The sequence below is a fragment of the Rhagoletis pomonella genome, unplaced genomic scaffold (genome assembly GCF_013731165.1).
Source record: "Rhagoletis pomonella isolate Grant_MI unplaced genomic scaffold, Rhpom_1.0 Rhpom_scaffold_00013, whole genome shotgun sequence".
Classification (NCBI taxonomy): domain Eukaryota; kingdom Metazoa; phylum Arthropoda; class Insecta; order Diptera; family Tephritidae; genus Rhagoletis; species Rhagoletis pomonella.
Window position 1 is genome coordinate 6,118,013 of NW_023458567.1, and position 20,797 is coordinate 6,138,809.

The 20,797-nt window shown below is 34.7% G+C and overlaps 1 protein-coding gene across 8 annotated transcripts in view; it reads left to right on the plus strand.

Moving 5' to 3' along the window:
- Positions 1 to 20,797, plus strand: part of LOC118748669 (ELAV-like protein 2) — a 101,807-nt gene that overhangs the window by 74,457 nt on the left and 6,553 nt on the right. For 3 of the 8 annotated variants that reach the window (XM_036483257.1, XM_036483256.1, XM_036483262.1), the window contains exon 2: positions 18,850 to 20,511. In XM_036483257.1, the coding sequence (XP_036339150.1) occupies positions 20,313 to 20,511 (199 nt within the window). In that variant the 5' untranslated portion in view covers positions 18,850 to 20,312. The other 5 variants (XM_036483261.1, XM_036483264.1, XM_036483259.1 and 2 more) reach the window with 4 other exon arrangements.

Consider the following 20,797-nt stretch of genomic DNA (forward strand, 5'->3'; position numbering starts at 1 on the left):
CAGGCAGGCTCTTCCTAAACTATGTATTTGTCAATGTTATTGTGGCTCAATAAAAATATTAAAATTGTTTGATGTATTTTAAAATTTGTTAATCTTTGGGAATATCTTATATATATTTTTTTTAGTGTATGTTACAGCATAACCTTGGACCGCGTTAACCGATTTCTTTAATTATTATTTTTTTTTTAAGGAGGAGGAGGTGGTCCGATACTAGTTTGGTGTAGATCCGATCATTAGATCTTGATGAAATTAATGGTACTATTAAACTTTTGTATGAGAATTGAAGACGGTTTGGTTTTTTGCTTGAAAATTTCTTGTTTTTTTCAGAATTTGTAATTGAAAACAAATGCAAGCTTTTTAAAATCAGTTCTCCTAAATTTCTACACATATTTGTTTGCGTTTTTTTCTTGTTTCGTGACAGTTTTCGAAACAATAATTGACCTGAAGGTATCAATATATTTTATAATAAAAACTTACAGATTAAAAAAAACTTAAAATACGAATTTAAATTTTTAGTTAATATTTTTTTTTTTAAACAAAGAAAAAAACGGTGCAGTGCTAAAATTAAAAACGGGCGCGGGGCTAAATATTGAATCCCGATCACGTCCATCCCGACCTTTTTCAGATATATCGCGATATCTATCACTAAATGAAATTCAAATAAATTCTTAATAATATATGTACATGAATATGGATTCATTTCAAAACCTCAAAATACAAAACACCAGTCTCTTTTATTTCTAAACCTCGGTAGATTGTAATGCGCAACCACGGTTAGATGCTAGTTTTCAACTAGGTTGCACATGTTAGACTTTTTTTTCTAGTGCGGTTTAGAAAAAAAAGAGCCTGATGCTTTGTATATTAACGTTTTGGAGCCGATCTCTTTCTCGAATATTGAACTTTGTCCATTGCTGCCATTTTAAAATTAATACCCTGGGACCCGCGGATCCCGATGGTGCGCACAACTCTAGTTGAAATGTTTTTATAGTTTCCAAGCTTGTCTTATAAAAAATGGTTATCCTAAAAGTATCATATAATTAAACTACTCTCGGGCAATTTGTAAGCCTTTTGCAGGAAAAAATTTAATAATTCCCGATTCATGCCCAAACTTGCCCAAATACATCTTTAATTGTTCAAGTTTTAAGGAAGGTTTTTTTTTTTGGAATGCATTGAATTCACAATTTTTACAATTTGAAGTGTGCCACATTTTGTAAATTATATGGTTGTTAAATATTTTCTTCGCAAATTGCTGTTCTTGTAATAATTTCCCGCATATTATTTTCAATAATTAGAAATTTCTTCTCATGCTGCAATTTTCTGTACATTTTTGTCTTTTGCCATTTATTTATTCAACATTATCGATTGAACAATATACATATACGAGTATCCTTGCACAGTATGTACAAGCATACAATGACGAAATAATTCTTTGTTTTCATGGTGTATGTAGTTGAGCTGAAAAGCATGGCTATACGGCGTTTTGTAAAGCCATAAATATAATTCCATGCGGAAGTAAACAGTATAATTTCCATAGTAAATGTGCGGTAGAATAAAAGTATATGTATGCGCCTCTACCGGCTTACGCATAAATCCTTTTAAAGAAATAAAAAAAAAAATTTACTGAATTTTCTAAAAGCAAATTATACATACTCTATTATATAAAATCTAAATCAGCGAATGACTCTACTTTTACAAACCTTCCACCTCATTAAACAAATTATGCTACCTACCATATTACTTATTACCTACAATTAAAGTCTTCAACAGCAGCGTCACAAAACAGCTGTTACTCCATTCAACGTTATAAACTCAAGTGTCTGAAAACAGCCCACTTTAAATCTGCTTCCTTCGCCAAGTACATACATATATGTATCTAGAAGCCACTCTTACGCTGCCAATGGGACCGAACACAAATGCAATGCTAGCGGCGAAAAGAAGGCAACAAGGTTGCAAACGATTTGCTGCCGCAGCATAAAAACACTCGGCCAGTGTGTGAGGTCAATGAACGCAAGTAGGAAGGAAAACGCAACTGCTAACAAAACAAAATATGAAAAGGAAAAGAAAATAATTTATGCTCTTGCATGTAGGAAAAGCGAGAAAAAGGAGCTAGATGCAAGAAATGGAAGAAAAAAATTAACAAATACAATTTACAGGGATAAACTGGTAACCCTCCGCGCTCAATGTTTCAAGCCTAGATCCTTGAGAACATATGAAAGAAAGCCACAATTATGGAGTGCAACAAATTACAGTAACAGCAGAGTGCAAGATAGCTGAGGAATGAAGTGCATAGAAATAGAGGTGACGACATGCTGGCCAACGATAAAAGAGCGTGAGTGACGCAGCAAGCATACAAAACGCAGATACTCACTCGTACATTCTAACATACATACATATGTATGTGTGAATGATGAAAGAAATAAAAGAGATGACACATCGCTGGGGCGATAAGCGCAACGAGTATGAATTGAGGCAAATAAACCAAAGAAAAGGAGATAAAAATAAAAGCGGTGTTCAAAATAATGCAACTGAAAAACAGACAGTTAATAAAAATAAAGAAAAAATGTACACACTTATATACATATGTATATCCATCAAAGAAGTGTGAAAAATCAAACACAAAAGCTAAAGTGACACATATAAACAAATAAAGTTCGAGCAAAGAAGAGGGGGATGTGTTGACATGGCCGCACAAAAGAGGGCTGTGAGTGTAAAGAAAAATGCAACAACTCATTTGTCTGGTTTTTTTTTACGCAGAAGGGTGTAGCAAAGGGTGAGCAGCGTAACAGAGTTTATAAAGAAATGAAGTCAGCGCAAAGACAAGAGCAATTGCAATGCAAAGAAAAATGTATGAAAAAAGAAACAGCAAACAAGTAGCAAACAAAAATATTTAAATGCATGACGCCATGCTGTTTTGCTGTAGAGGGTAAATTGGTAGAGGGGCGGCAATTTTTGTAATAGACACTTTTGCCAGCGCTTTGGATTTGACCTCGTTTTTATGCAGCACCTCCTTTTTTGTTTTTATTTTTCGCAGATTTTTATTTTTTTTCGTTTTTTCTTTTTGCACATGTGCTAAGTACTTATGTATGTATGTATGTAGGTGTGCGTGTTTGTTGACTTGTTAATATAGAAAATGATAGCAGTGCAGGAAAAATTATATTTGACAAAACACACAAAAGTATCTGAAACTTGGTGCAAGATTTAAGTGGCTATAAGCTAACGTTGATTTTTGAGAATTTTTTCACTGACGCTCTTCGGTATACAAAAAAACCATCACGCATTTTTTATATGGCGAAAATGAGCAACATCATCAGCAAAAAAAAAATCGCAAGCTTTATTATACTGAAATTGAGTGAACTACAAAACTGAATACTTTTTTTAAATTTTGTTTAAAAGTTGAGAATTTTGGTTAAAATTTGTCGAATTTTCCTAATTTTGTAAAAACTTTGAAACATTAATTTGTATGCCATTTGATGCAGAATGAGCTATATTTCTATAAAAAATCAACGAAACAAATTTATTACGAAAAACATTGCAAATATCTAAATATTCTTATTATCAAGAAACTCTAAATGCCGGTTGCATGAATGCAATTTAGGTGAAAACTGATTTTTTTCTTGTCAGTTTTCATATTAACTTAAAAAATAAACATGATTACATTTTTTTGATTTAGTTCAAATAAATAAAAAACGTTTGTTTAAATAAAGAAAATCTTGATAATTATTATATAAATTAAAAAATTTTACTTCATCCACCGTGAAATGAATAAATATGTTATTTTGCTCGCGTTGCTCCAACAATCACAATGGCCGGCAGAAAAGCTCTAGAGTGCCATTCGAAAGATTCGAGGTTGAGTGCTAGATCAGGGGATCTTTATAAATATATTGAATAAATTTTTTAATTTAATTTTACAATTTGTAATTTACATATATTTTAATTGATATTCATAATTGATTAACCCTACTCTAACCACCTCCTGCGACATCACAACCAGGAGCGGAAGTGTTCACAGGCGACATTTGTCAGGAAAGCAATTAACTGCGTTTCATTAACAATTCAAAGGCAGATGTCGCTTCATATACACACAAATATGATATTGCCAAATGTATAATTTGTATAAGTTTCTTAGAGCATAGAATAGGAAACTTCTGACTTCCTTTAACAAAGTATTTTTTTGTTTGTTTTAAAAAATTTTTTCTGCCGTTTTTTGTTGTAGTTTTTAAGGTTTAAGTAAATTAACAAAGCGTTTTCTTAATATGAGTAAAGTTATATTCTCAAATTTAGTAAATTTGAGCCAATGCTTTCTTATTTATTTCAGTCTTTATTACACCCTTTATAAATCGTAGAGAAAAATTTGTCCGGTAGTATTAAAATCTAAAATTTCATAGAACTTCAGAAATATCGCCAGCTACAATTCAGGAACTACCGCGTCTGTCAAGGACTATCTTCCCACTATAAATTATCTTCGTGATTTCTTGGTGAAAAATGACCTTAAGACACAATTGGCAGTTAGGTTTTTTAAGAGATTTTCGTTTGAGCCGTTGTGATGCTGCTAATCAATCGAACTAAAGTGATACTAAACTAAAAGAATAGCATAGGAAAAAGAAGAAAGAATATTTTCGGAAATATTTTGGTTCAGGACTTGCAGGAAGTTCCAAAGAGAAAATATTTCATTTAATTTAGCTAAGAGTATTTTAAAAAGTCTGTTCCGAGCTGGTGATCTAGGGCGCTTTTTGTGTCGGACAAATCTCAAACTTATGATAACGAGTTCTAAGATAAATGCAAATAAATCCCGAGGATTTATTTAAAATATTTTTTATAAGATCGTTTAGTGGCTACACACGATTCGTTAAAGTTTTTTGAAAAAGCGAAATTGGGTAACATTTCCAATATTTCTTAATCACAATTTTTTATTTGAAACAGCTGGAAGGCGCATAAAAAACATTAGAAATGGAGCTGCGAATTTTTTCCCCTCTTTTGTCATTTCATACTTCTGCTTGTCAAAGCAAAGGTGTTTTCGATAGCAAAAAAACCTAAACAAAATCACAGCACACACGAAAAGCGAACCGAAACAGTGCCGCAGGCGAACAAAGGTAGAAAAATATAAACTAAATTATAAAAAGGGTTGTGACGTTTTTAATTGCACACGATAACAACACTCCGTTTGGCACTTTAAACGCCCGCGACACAGGCTGGGCAAATACTTAGAAATGTTTACGTGCGTATGTGTCTGTGATAAAAACGCATGTCATGTATGTTTGTTTGCAAGTAAATACATATACATACAGTGCCGGAAAAATTATTGGCACAGAGAATTTTTCGCAATATCAGCAAAGTTTTTTATTCTAATTTATTTTCGATCATTTTTTTATAAAAATATAGTTCGTCCTGTACCAAAAAAAAAAGTAAAAACTTAATCTCTAAACTTTGTGCAAAACTCAGGAAAATTCAATAAATTTGCATACTAATTTGTAACTTTCTATTCAGATTTTTTTTTTTTTAATTATAAGTATGCATTTTTTTGGCCCATCTAATTTTAGTATAACAAGGTGCAAGCTTGAAGGTGCTAAAAAATACAAAGTATGTTCGACAATTATTTTTTGTATGATGAGCAACACCTTCCACTAGAAAAATTGCCAAAAATCAACGCGATTTTTTAGATACTTAAAATTTGCACTATGTTATACTAAAATTGAATGTGCTATAAAACTGCGTACTTAGGATTTTTCTAAAAAATCTGAATAGAAAGTTGCAAATTAGTATGCAAATTTATTGAAATTTCCTGAGTTTTGCAGAAAGTTTTGAGATTTTGTTTTTATGCTTTTTAGTTAAGTGCGAACTATATGTTTATCAAAAAATATTGAAAATAAATAAGAATAAAACACTTTGTATATATTGCGAAGAATTCTCTGTGCCAATCCTTTTGTGCGGCACTGTATGTACAACTAAACAGCCCTTAAACCAACAAATCGAGCGCAAAAAATGCGATAAGCAGCCGCACATTGACGCACGCACCCTCACCAATTTCAAAGTGAGCTGATTTATTATGGAGCAAAATTTTTGTTGGCATTTTTTATTTTGCTACATTCCGAAAATTGCATGCTTGTTATCAACAATTGCAAAGAACAACAATAAAACACTGGTTAGCAGCTAAAACCACCACCAAAATATGCCACGAGCATACGTAGATGAAGGATTTTTTAGAAGGCAAAAGGTTAGTTGAAAATCGCATGCGATAAAAGGGATTTACAAAGCGCTATAATTTTGGTTACTTTTGTTGAAAGCGGTAACATAAGAGCAGCTGGAAAACAATAGCAAATCTTGCATGAAAAAATTGGAGTTTCGAAGTGCGAATGTGAGAGAGGGTGAGTGGGCGAATGGGTGCGCAATGGGTGTCTATGGATCAAGTGTTAAAAAAAAATACCTTTATCGGATAACTTTTGTGCAACTTTTGTATCACTTTTATCTCAACGCATTTGGTTGAACACTTTTACTTACATACATACATACTTAGTTATAAATTTGTATGTAAATTCTAATTAGAAAAGTGCATATTGTCTTCCAGATAAGGTTAAACCACCCCCTTTTACATCTTTTCTTCGCACAAAGTCATTAACATTCCAATTATTTCATTACACATAATTATTGTCATTTGTGCGCATACTTTGTGCACAGCCTGTGCGCGTATAACATTAGCTAATGACAGGCTATAAATCAGCAGTCGCTTTTGCTTTGTTTGTTAGCACCAAAATAAGGGCAAAGACTGGTTTTGAACAAAATTAAACAAAATAGCAGCATATGCGCAGGCGTTAGTTTAGTTTTAGTGCAGATACGTAACTTGCTAGGTTTATGAAATACTCAAATAAAAAACTTATAAATAAACGAGTAATTTTTAAGCAAAAAAAAATCGACTTCAATTCTTATATAAAAATTTAGGGGTACTTCATGATCAAATGATCGGATCTAAAGCAAATTTTAAAATTTTTTTTTAACAACCAGTTCCTATACAAAATTTCGTATCGTATAAATGTACTATGTACATAGGTATTTATTTACCTCTTTAATGTAAACATTTTCAAGTTTACTTATTTTAGTAGTAGTTAAAAATTTGTTGAAATTGATGTATATTGAATTACATTTTTTTTATTATTTTGCCTACTCCTTTTTTTAAATCTGCGAATTTCTCTTTCTTAAAAACCTTTTTTCATAAAATTTTTCCTTATAAGCATGAATTTCTTACGAAATAAAACGCTGGAGACCGTTAACAAAAAAATTTAAAAAAATCCACGCCAGTTTTTGTTAATTGCACTTGTTATAGTAAAAAAACAGAAAAAGCAGTCTCCAAAAAAATTCTCAAAAATCAACTCGATTTTTTAGCTGGTTGAAACTTGCGAAGTGACTAAATTTGTATTTGAAATTTTGATGAAAATTTGTTGCATTTTCTTAAATTTTGTTTAAGGTTTGAAACTCTGATTTATATGTTTTTGAGTAAAGCCTGGACGGTAGTTTCATAGAAAAATTAAAAAAGTTTAGCTCCAAAAACATTACCTGCGAATATTTAAAAAAAAAATCAACCAGTGGTCACTTGCTTGAGTCACTGTATGTAACAACTGAAAAGTGACGAAAAAATTTGTGTATAAAAAATAAATAAAAAGTAAAAATTGAAATTTTGTATTCCGAATTATTTTTGACTTTCTCATATACAAATGTAGTATTTATTTAATTTTTATTTTTTGTTGATTCATCGTTAAAGCATGCACATTTTCATAGTATAGTGGGTATAGTCGAAAATCACGAAATTTTCATTTTCTAAAAAAAAAAACTTTCAATTTTTGATTAGTAGGAAAATATGAGTACAGCTAAGAATATGAGTATACATCAAAGATGAATCAACAAAAACAAAAATATAATTTTTTATTTTATAATTAACAAAAATTGTTTGCCTTTGAGTTTAAAATTTTCTTTATCCAAAAATTTAAACATTTCTGGAAATTTCGAAGATTTTCTTTACGAATTAAAATTTTTTTTTACGAATTTCAACAGTTTTTTAAAAGTCATCAGACCCTTTAGGTGTCTTCCAAGTTTAGCAATTGACTAAAAAGAGGCAATCAATATTTTTCACTCGGAATAACTCATAAAAATACATATGCTCATACAAAAGTCTCATAAAAGATGTTGAATGATTTTTCAACAAAGGTTTTTAGTGAATTTTTTCTAAAAATAATTTTTTACGAACATTTTGTGTATGATTTTTTTATAGTAAAAATATTTATTTAGCATTTTTAGAGGTATTTTATTAAAAAAGTTCATAATAAATTTGTAGCTATAAATATTTTACTTCCAAATGTTTTTTGGTTTAAATATTTTTCAAGAAAAAATTCAAAATTTTTGTTAACATGCTCTTTTTACATTTTCTATACTTTATAAATAATTATTCGAATTTTTAATAGTTTTTGAATGTTAAATGTCCCTAAAAATTGACTTTCTCAATTTTTCATTAAAATTTCTTCCGAAATTTCAATTTGCTTAATCCTTATTGAAAACTTCGATTATTTTGAATTTTTTTTTAACATTCTAGCTGTTTTCGATTTAAAAACACTCTATATTTTAATTTGCTACCTTACCTTACTATGTACATATATAGTATGTATCAGGGTTGTTGCGAATATTCGCATTCGCATTCGCAACCGCGGAGCTTCCGCATTAATTTTAACATTCGCGTTCGATTTCGCATTCGCAGTAATCAATGCGGATCTTTTGCGAATGCGAATATTGAAGGGACCGAAAGTAACATTTATTTTCTTTAAGAGTTAAACTTGGCCAAATATCTTTTATTCCCAACTAAAAGTCATTTCCGGACAATAAACAAACCGCTTATCCAAATTAAACAAGTTTGGTATCAAATGAAAGAGGACTTAAATAGGTTTAAAACTGAAATGTCTAAACAACCAAAGTCATCTATTGAAAAATATTGCAATAAAAAATGATAATTAATTACCATAGAACAAACCTTGGGTCAGGTATATGAATTTCTTTAGTATTAAATGATATAAAAAAAATATATAAATAGAGGTGGTAACCTTCGTTGGTTATTTCTGTTCAAAAGCTATTTCAGTCCTCTTTCACATGATACCAAATTTTTTTAATTTTGATAAGCTGTTTGTTTATTATCCAGAAAAAACTTTCGGAATAAAAAATATTGGGCCAAGTTTAACTGGTAAAAAATAACTGTTATTTTCGGTCCCTGGAATATTATGCAAGTTGCTTGATAAAACGTATATCTGGCCAGTTACAGAAGAAAGGATCAAAAATGAATTACAAAAACTAAAATTGAAAAACGCTGTTGACGTTACTGGTTCTCCACATTCAGATACAACCAAAAGAATGAAAATGAAGAATTCTTTGGAAAACAACGGTGTTTAAACAACGATCTTACCATGATACTAGATTGTGAAAATGAAAGTCAGGAGGATACATACGACATTTGCAGACCGATGCAATTTCCAAAAAAGAATTATTGCACCGCAATAAAAAAAATAAATATAACTGAAAGTCCTCTCGAGTGGTGCAGCGTCAATTGAAAATAACTTACAATTTTGTAAAGTTTCAAGTTTTTCGCAGCGAGCGAATAGTTATTTAGTGGCGCAGGTTTGATTTACGACCCTTTAAAAACTTTTTATTGAATACAATGAGCCAATTTTTAAATTCAAGTACTAAAAAAAAATATTAAAAATTGCTAACCTTTCCATTTTTTATTTAACTAACTAACCTAATTTACTCACCTAAATTATTTCTTAACAAGTAAAAAAGTATAAGTTCGGGCGGAGCCGAACATTAAATACCCGGCGCAAGTATTCAATATAGTTTTTTCACATTTCCGAAAACTACCGCTACATGGTAAGCAGTGGTGGTTTTACGTCTATTTCAAACATCTTAGATAGAACGTTCAGTCAGACATAATGAGATAAACTTATATAGATATATTTGGGCGGCATCACGCCCATTTTCCAAAATTCCATAATAATGTTACTTCTTTTCAAGGGATTGATTACAATAACTTTCAACGTTTTGCCTTTATGGGGCAACCACAATAATCATACCGAGTTTGGTACAAATTGGCTGAACGGTTACCGATATATATATATGTGATCATAAGTGGGCGGTGCCACGCCCATTTTCCAAAATTTTATCATAAGCGTATTTCTTGGTAAAGGATTGTTGCAAGCATCAATTTTGAATAAATTAGCTTCAGTATTTACCGATTTATCGAAGCTTTCTCTAAATTACCGTTATGTGGGATGTGGGCGTGGTTGTTATCCGATTTTTTAAATTTTCAGCCGTTTGGTTTGTTTTGTGAAGGCCTAAAACTGTGCCAAGTTTGGGAGAAATTGGTGTAGCAGTTACCAAGATATACACATGTAATCATAAGTGGGCGTGCCTACGCCCATTTTCCAAAAATTTATAATATTCTTATTTTCCGTTTAAATAATGATTGTACGTATCAGTTTTGAGTGAGTAAGCTTCAGTAGTTACTAAAATATCGCAGTTTTCGTATTTCTGAAAACTACCGTTATATGGGAGGTAGGCGTGGTTATCGTCCGATTTTCCCTATTTTCAACACCATCAGGCCTACGCTCAAAAGAAGTACACATACCAAGTTAAGATATCTCAATTTGTACTCGAGTTATCGTGTGCACATACGGTTACTCTTTTCATTCTGATCATTTATGTATACATTTGTCTATATCTATCTCGATTGGTTTTGCCTGTTACAAACAGCCGTTATGTGAACAAAGTTATAATACCCTTGCCTACAAGTGCGCTCGGGTGTAAAAATACTTGACATTCGCATTCGCATCCGCATCCGCGGATGTCTAAAATTCCACATTCGCAACATCCCTGGTATGTATGTACGTTCATTTCTAGTTACCACCGGTGCCTTTTTTATATTTACTACGATTACAACTGATTACATAACCAAACAAACAAGTTTCTCCACAAACATTTCGGCAGTATGTATGGGGCTATGTACTCTCGCAACACATGAATTATTTAATTTCACCATGCACGAACATTTGTCTGCAAGGATATCTCAATCAGGATAACGATCAAATATGCTACGTTGCCTGCCAGCCAGCCAGCCAGTCAGCCAGTTTGTTGGAATAACAGCCGCGAAAGTCAGCCGCTGCGCGAGTAAATAGAAACTAGACGAGCCGCATAGGGAGGTCATTGAACCCGCCAGGACAGCCTAGACCGAAGTCAACTGCAGTTATGCAGTTATGGTGATGTATATGTGAAGGTTTTTGTGAATTTATGTGTATGAAGTCACAGCTGTCATTGCATACATTGCATTGTTGTAGCATAGCGAATGCAATGCAAGCAGCAATAAAAGCAACTGCAACGACTTAGGAATATGTATGCGTGAGAGGAAGAGGGAGAGGGAGAAAGAGAGCGGTCTATGCTTAGCAAAACGAGCAATCAAATGCACGAGCACTGACTGCCGCAAGGACTCCTCGAGCTATTTTGACTATTTCGATAGTACAAAAAAAAAATAAAAAATTACTGACAAAACATCCAGCTTAGCAACAAAGCATTGCATGCCCGTCCTAGTCTACATATGCACACGTCTGTCTGTGTGTGCATATTTAACGTGAGTAGCATATTTTGATAAATTCATGTGGCATGCAACCCCGATACGCACGCACACACAATTTGACTGTGGAAAGGACAACAGTCCTTCGCCTAGCACTGCTAACAAGCAGCCCAGCAGCGTGGTGGCCAAAGCGGCGGCAGTCTGGTTGCATGTCACGCAGCAATTCTGATTGGAAAGAAGATATGGGATTAGAGAAAATGGAAAATCTAATAATCTAAATAGTAAATGTAAATGTAAATGTAAATGAGAAGAGCAAAAAAAAACAAACAGGAAAATTATAATGGAACACAGGAAAGATATTCAAATCAGAAATGAAGCAGCTGTGAAAAGTGGTAAGGCAAATAATTGGAATGAAGTAGAGGAAGCCGGTTGGATTTAGAAACAGATAAAAAAGGGACTGAAGGCATATTAGGTCTGTTTCTTGACAAGTAATTTTTAAACAAAAAAAAAAACCCAACGACTTGAATTCTCATATACAAATTTAGGAGTATCACTAATGTCTTCATGATCCAATGATCGAACCTAAACCAGATTAGTATGGCACCATCTTTCCATAAAATTATCGAAATCGTTTCAGGTGCTTCAAAGTTATGCGGAAATATACATAAAAAAAAAAAAACATATTTGGGCGTTTGTATTAACTAATATCATACAATATACCAAAAAAGTACAATCAATATAAAACAAAGTACTTGAAAAGGCTTCTCATTGCTTTTAAAATACACTCTTTGACCCCAAATACTGACCATTCTTATTAAGATGAATACAAGTACATGTATGGTTTTGCTTGCCAGTCACAAAGCATTCAATGTTCCTATAAAATTAATTCTTCTATGTAATTTAGTCAGTGTGATGAATGGCATTTCCATACTAAATGCACACATACACATACTAGTGTGTATAAATGGCAGAATTAGCAATGAACTTAATACCTTAATTAATTTAATTGTATATATTTATAGCAGCAAATTCCTAAATCATTACACATTTCATAATACAAGGAAAATGTAATGAAACTTAAGAAATACTTAAGAAAAACGTATGCAAAACTTAAGAAAAGCTTGCATATATTTAAGCTAAAGTGTGACTAATAGTCTACATTGGTTTTTAAATAAAGTTCCACAAAACTTATGAAAAACTTAAGGAAAACTTAAGCAAGCAAACATTTAACCGGATGTGGATGCAGATTTTAAGTCATAATTAAAGTACGCAAAAATTAAATTAAACTTATGCAAAACTTGGAAAAAACTTAAGCCACACTTAACAAGTTTATACTTTGTATGAATTAATATGTTTTAGATGTTGAACTTACGTATGTTAAAGATGGAAAGTTATGCACCTAAGCTAAACTGTGCATATAAAATGAGAAAATCTGAAGCTGCGATATAGGCATGCCCATAAGTAGAGAATATAATGAAAAAAGGACCTTTAAAAAAGTGATGAAGTGAGAAAAAATAAGTTTATATCATGTGGTCAAGAAAATAGGCGTTGCACTTTAAATTTTTGTTTAACTATTTTATGTAAAAACTTCGATACTTATATGATACTTTTAAACATTTGTATAAAAAAGCTATAATTTTAAAGTTTTTTTTTTTTAAATCATCATAAAGAACAATTGTGCGAAACTTAAGACACTTCAAATTTTTTATAAGGGTTAGAAAAAAATAAAACGAAAATAAAAAAGAAGTTAGTTTTCTAAAAAAAATATTTTTCTTGAGCACCTTGCAAAACTTCAGTGCTAAGATTTCAAAAATTTTTTAAAAGTACATAAGGTCGTTTTTAATTTTTATAGTCAAAGTGGGAAAAACTTACGAAAAACTTACGTTTGTTTTAGTTTTTATAGTAGGAAAAACGTACGAAAAACTTATCTAAGACTTAAGTAAAACTTAAGTGATTAATGAAAAATTAAGTGCAACAGAGTTAATTTCAGTTTTAATGGTGTCCAAGCACAATGAAAAAATCATGCAAAACTTTCTATTGAGTCTAGAAAGGTATCCTTGTGCCATCCTCTTACCACACTTCTCTCTATAACTAACAAAGAAATACAAAAAAAAACGCAACAGATTTAATTAAAAACCGCCTGTTTTCCAAGTACTTGTATAGAGTATTTATCTTGAAGAAAGGGGACGAAAAAAACCCAAAATCCGGAAAAAATGCCAACAAAGCAAATGTAATGAAATCTAGCTGGGAATTAGTGAATTACTTCCCAGCAATTGCACAACGAACAGTGCTCAAGGGGCACGCTGCACTTATGTACATATGTACATGCATGCATAGAATGCCTTCAAAACAAAAATGCATACACGAAAAAAACAATAATAAAAAAACTGCATTTGCGGCATAAAAACAAAACACTCACTGATTCGTACGGGGTTGGCATTGTATGGCAAGGCTGGCTGGCTGGATGGCTGGCGCTAAAGTTATAATTCGCATATGTTTATGGCGATTACAAAAACAAAAAAGTACAAAGTAAAAAATAAAAAATAAATACAAAAAAACTGAGATAAATAAATAAGAAGGAGGGTAACGCCAAGCCGCAATCGGTGATTTTTTAAGGGTTGTAATTTATACCCAGGACATGTTGCTGCGCTGATGGGCGAACACACATACACACAAACGCAAAGTATCAATTCCCTTGTGGGTATTAATTTCACTCTGTGTGATCATCTCATACCCGCTCCTCCACCTCTCGCTTGACATTCAGCTGATGCCATCGGGTATCCCACTGCGCGCCATGCCACCTTAACTGCGGCGTATATTTCGCCTTGAGCCAGCCAGGCGGTGTTGTATTACACATGCGCTGATGGGTTTTGTTTTGTGTTCTTATGAATGTATGAATATATGTACATATGTGTATATGTTTGCATGCCTAAGTGCATACATTTTCTGTTTGAGCACTTCTTGAAAGAGTCATGATTGAACGTTTATTTCCACTTCAATGTTGGCAAACAATTTAATCAATTGTTAATTTAATTAAAGCGGTAATTTGATATGGGAGTGTTGCCAAGAGAGGCAGATTACTTAGAGATAAATAATGTAGACACGAAAAAATATTGGGCCAAAAGTACGCTAGGAAGTCGATGGAGATTTTTTTCTGCTCAAAAAAATGGGTTAATGATAACCCTAGAGTTGAGGAAACTTCCGAACCCAGGAACCTTTCTCTGAATTAAGATGATTTACGGCAGACACTTGATAAAACTGCTGGCTTCTGTAGGTGGTTCGTTCGGAAAAGGACACGCTCTAAAATCAGTCAAAGTTTTGAGACAAATGCAGCTTATACCTAGGGAGTTAATTGTGAATCATGGACCCGTTAGAAGGCACCTCAACTAAAATCAGCCCTAGTTTTAGGCCATAAGCTTGTGTATGTCCTTAGGTGCAGTATATCCATCAGATCTATATTCACTCTAGGACAGGAAAGGGTCAGTTTCTTAGCTACGAAAGGTTACCCGCGGGAGGGGGGGAGTGATCTCCCCTCTGCTATGGTTCGTCGTAGTAGATGAACTACTCTGCCTTCTAAGCGAAAAAGGCTTCGACGTTCAGGGCTATGCGAATGACATTGTCATCCTTATCGGAGGTAGGTTCGAAGATACCATCTCGAACCTCTTACAGAATGCTCTGAACATAGACGCCTATTGGTGTAGTAAGAATGGGTTAAACGTTAACCCGAAGAAGACTAGCATAGTTATTTTCTCCAGGAAAAGGAAAAGGGACAAATTAGTAGAACCATTCCTTCAAGTGAAAAGATACACTTCTCCAAAGAAGTCAAATATCTAGGAGTTATCCTTAGATCTAGGAGTTATCCCTACATCTAGATAAAACTATTCAAAAGACCAATGCCTCTATCTGGACCTGCCGGAAACTTATGTGACGAAAATGGGGAAACAGACCTAAACTGGCGAGGTGGATGTATGACGATGCCATCTCCGAACACATTTTCACCTGTGCTGCGCCTGTCTGAAGTAGGCGGAAGTGAAGTCCACACAGGCCAAGCTCAGCAAACTACAGAGACTGGTCTGCGTGGATATCACCTGCGGGATGAGAACACCACCAACGGCGGCTCTCGAGGTGCTACTTTACCTGCTTCCCCAACACGTTGTATTTAATCAAGAAAGAGGCTCTGCTGTTTACAGCAAGGCTCATCTCAGTGTAGAGGACAAGAAGTATGTACACCTTTCCACTTTCAGGACTATAGAACAAGAAGATGGATTGCGCATAAACTTTGTGGAACTGTGCCTTCCGATGTTTAACTTCTGAGGTGACTTCAAGGCCTTTTTCCCCGACAAGAATTACTTGGACAACGAACGACCTAAACCCCGGAAGGACAGCCACATCTGGTATACTGACGGCTCAAAGGCTGACCACGGCGTCGGAGCAGGAGTCTACGGCATACAACCCGGACTGCTCCTTTTCACCAGCATGGAGCAGGGCAACTCTGTCTTTCAGGCCGAGGTTCACGCCATAGAACTTTGTCTGAGGCAGTATGTAGAAATTGGTGCAACCAAAAAACACATCTACATACACTCGGACAGCAGGGCCGCGGTCCTCGCAGTTAAAGCGCACGAGGTCACCTCAAAGCTGGTTTGGGACTGTCTTCAACTTTTAATACTGATCGCCTCAAGGAACCGGGTATACCTCATATGGGTACCGGTATACAGTGGAGTCATGGGCAATGAAGTGAAAGACATTCTCGCCAGAAAAGAGGCTGCACATTGATTCATAGGCCCAGGACCCTTTACCGGTCTGCCATGGAGCTCCGTTAAAAGAACGAAGCACAACATTACTGGACAAATACGGAAGGTAACAGACAGGGCAAGTCTTTCATACCGGTTATATCAGCAAGGAGAACCGAAGAACTCCTTCAACTCAGTAGGCATGAAGTAAGAATTGTTATAGGCTTTCTTACTGGCCACTGTAGGGTTATAAAACACTTTTCAAACATAGGAGTTGTCAACTCTGACCAGTGCAGGTTGTGTAACGAAGAACAGGAAACAGCCACTGTGAAGCCCTTACCAGGACCTGACTTCGCTTCCTAGGATAACCGTACCTGGAAGCACACGACCTAAATGGCGTTCAGCCAAAGGACCTTGCGAGGTTTCTTAACAGTACGTGGATCAAAGATGACCTGTAGTTGAATAGAGGTTTGTTACAATAGATCGTTTCGGTCGCGGTAACTAGGTGACCTGCTCCCTCCTCTAAATCTAATCTAATCTAATCAATTAGATCTTCAATCTTGCTTAAACCCCTGAAGGTTCAGTAGTGAACCTTGTAGAAAAATCCGAAGTCTTTAACAATTTTGAGCAAAGACCTTACTTAAACTCCAGACTTCCATGGTGAATTCAGTCGTGGATCAATTAGAAAGAATCCTATAGGATAAAATCTGGTTTAAATTTCAAGCTTCCACAAAAGGTCCAAAAAGATATCGATGTGCATACTATAGCCAACCATAGAAAGATGGATACTACAACTTGTTTTCAGAAGAGTACAGAATAGGAAAAAACTAAATTTAAAAGTCAGACGTGCTGAAATATAGAAAATTCTTAACAAAACCTCAGAAGGGAGATTTATAACATCAATTAGTAATAATCAGGAGCAAGTTGGATATAGGAGAGCAACGCATCAACAGAATTGCTAACTTCCTGGCCGACTTTTGTAGATAAAGCCAGAAAATTAATGATTCTGTTTGTTTATCGAGAACTGGTCATATGCTTCAACAAAGCTAAGGCCGCGGTAGAATAGTGGGTAGCGGGTCGTAGCACTTCTCAGTGGGACTAATATATAATAGTAGATCGTCGAAAGCTTCTTTTTTCTAGAATTTTTTTATCCATCACATCTGATTTCTCGATAGATGTAGCTGTCGGGGCTCAGAACGACGGAAGTTTTTCAGTTGTAAAGTACGCTCGCAGACTTTTTGCCGTAGCGGGGGATCCCGGTACTCGATTGTAGCCCTGAGATTTGCTTGAGACCGTAACTGTTTTTTTTTTCTAAGGCTCCAGCGTACTGGTTTATCTCATATCATGAGGCTTATATCGCAGCGACTCTCTCGCCCACTGAGCTTGCGAACAAAATTCATTAAGGTATCCTTTCTGAACGATAAGTAAGGCCGCCGATTTTTGAGTCATGACTATAATGTATTTGCCAATCATTTCGAGTTTTCACCGAAGCCTCAAGAACAAGTGGCAAAGGTGGTAGCAGGACGAAAGCTCTCTATGGCCTCCGGAGCAACATGCCAAAGGCGCTCGTGGCGCTTACACTTTTACGCGGTCTTTGGCCGAGCTTCTTCTCCAATTTGTGTTGTCCGTTCTGATGTTGGTACACAAAATAGAGGGAACTACAGTTTTACACCGCCTCCGAAGGCTAATGGGTTTTATGAGAAGCTTTTTCATGTCAGAAATATACTCGGAGCTTTGGCACTTCCCGCCGACCGCTGTTAGAAAAAACTTTATCGAATTTAGATGTTGCGTGGACGGGAATCGAACCCAGGTCCTCTGGAGTGGCAGGACGCACCTCAAACCACTCAGCGGTGTATTTAGACTCATCTATTTCATATTTTGTGGGTTGTCGCTCATGTTTTCATGCCATCTCGACAATGTTGGTAATTTAAACTACGCTGGCGCTGCGGCATTTAAAGATCCCCGAGAAATTAAGTTGTAGATTGCTTTGCTGTTGCGGATGCGACTTCGGCAACTCTTATCTTACTACTTGTTTCACGAGTTAGGCTAAGGTCTTAGGGGGTGGAATGACATGTTTAAGGAGAGGACCAAATTACATTTTCATAAAAAAAAATAGTCACCAACGTATGTATTTTTTTAAGATCCTACTCACAGCTGAAAGCGAAACACATCCGCGAGTGAAGGTTTTTAAAGATTTCTACGGATTTTATATTGGGGCGGCCAGAATAAAATCTCTCTCTTGCCATGTCTGCTTGCAGGTGTGTTCTTTATCATATATGTATGTAACTCTTTCTGAGATCAATAAATAACCGCGTTGTGAATGACGTGTCTCTTTCCGGTACATCAAAACTCATGTGCCGCAGATGGAGACAAGCTGACAAGCGTAATGCTCAAGGTTCTTATTTGGGGAGGGTAATTAGCATTAATGAACAAAGAAGTTCGACACTTAGCCACTGCTTTTCACTCTCCTTTTGCTCAAACCAATACCCTGCGCCGATACTCACTTTCTCTTTCCATCTGTCTTTTCAGATTGATTATTTCAACGTGAGCGCAATCGTGCAGTTGTCAAAAAGGCGAGGAACCTTTGCGGTCTAGCAGAATCAAGAGAGCTAGAAAAAAAGAGATGAATCTTGCAAATCAACACCACCAAAGAAAACCAACTAAACTAAACTAAAAAATTAGTAGCAGAGCAAAAAAAAAGAAGATATCCATAAAAAGGACCTAACGAATAATCATATTAAATTTATACACAAAATAAGAACAAAAACCACAACAGTTTATAACAAAAAAAGAAGAAGAAAAACGAGACATACAAATACCAATGTTCCATAAAGCACAGCAGATCAAGAGAGCAAGAGCACCAACAACCAGCAGCAGCAGCAGTTAAGAGAGAGTAAAAGAGTACTTAATAAAAAATAAAAGCAAATTTTTAAATGAAATCTTAGTGCGAGCGAAATGAGGAGCAAGTAAAAAATAAGATTATAAATTATATAAAAATATAAATATTGCTGTCTTTTTGCATTTTTGCAATTTTATAAAAAAATACCAGTAATAATATAAAAATATATTTAAATAAATAAACTCACAGAGGAGAATCAACACGCGAACATTCCTTTGTCAAGCTAAGGGCATACACTTAACGAAAAAAAAAATCATTAGCAAAATTTACTCTTTTAACTTAAACACACAAAATCAACAACTAAAATCATTGAAAAATTTTACTAAAAAATTTTAACGAAAGAAAAAATCATAAATCACAAGCTTACATACATACAAGCGAAGTACGATCGTAGTTGATCTAAAACCAATACACCAAGCAGCAACGCAGAGCGAAAGCTACCAAAGGCACGAAAGCTCAAAGTGGCCGCTAGCGAAAGCTCAGTAGCGCGCCATCTAACACAGTGTAAAGTCTTCTAGTCAAAACCAAAAACAGAAAAAAGCTATTCCCCATTTGTGTAATCATAGTTTTTAGCGAAAGCTTACTTAACCTAACTTACTTACTTAATTTCCAACGGGACTTGTGCAAAGCGCAATCAAAGCTCTTATTAAAACCAAATATTTAAATTAAAAAAAAAATTAAATATAAGCGACGTTTAACCAAGCAGTGAGACTAATTACTAAGCAAAAACAAATCATACAAAAACCAACAAAGCAACAAAGCGCTAAGCAGTAAAGTTAGTTAGAGAAGGAGAAGCAAAGGTAAAACAAAAGCAGAAGCAGAAGCGAGGGCCAGCTGATCCAAGGCCAAGCAAGCAGTAAAGAAGAAGTAAAGTCAGGGAGCAAGTCCTTGACAGCGAGAGCGTGAGAGCAACAACTAGCGTTTGAGCGCACACAACGGTTTAGAGCGATTTGTCAAAATTACGCCCCAAAAGCAAGCCGTCACTGCTACGACACCAGCAGCAATTAAGAAGCAACAGCAACCGCAGTCACAGCCGCAGCAACAGCAACAACAAACAACAGCAGCAGCTGCAACAACAGCAACAGCCAAAAAAATGACCAACGCCATGGACATTGTGAAGAATGGCAGCGCCAATGGCTCTGTTGACGGCAGCTCGGATGAGTCGCGCACCAACTTGATTGTTAACTATTTGCCACAAACAATGACGCAAGAGGAGATGCGTTCGCTCTTCTCTAGCATTGGCGAATTGGAGAGTTGCAAGCTAGTGCGCGACAAAGCCTCAGGTAATTTGGGTAAATATTCACTTTTTTCACTTTCTAATAAATATATGTATGTATGTATTTATAGTATGTAGATTTTAAATGTAAATTTGTAAAGTGGATGCTTAAATTGGACTCAAGCAGAGCTTAAGTACAATTAGTATTTAACAATGGTTAGTTAAATTTCATGCATTAAAAGTTGAATAAAAAGTGTAAATGCAAATTTAAATTAGGTTTTTCTTGCGCCAGCTTAAGCGAAACTTAATGAAATTTGAAAAAAAAAGACTTAAGTAGAATAAAGAAATATTTTAACCACATA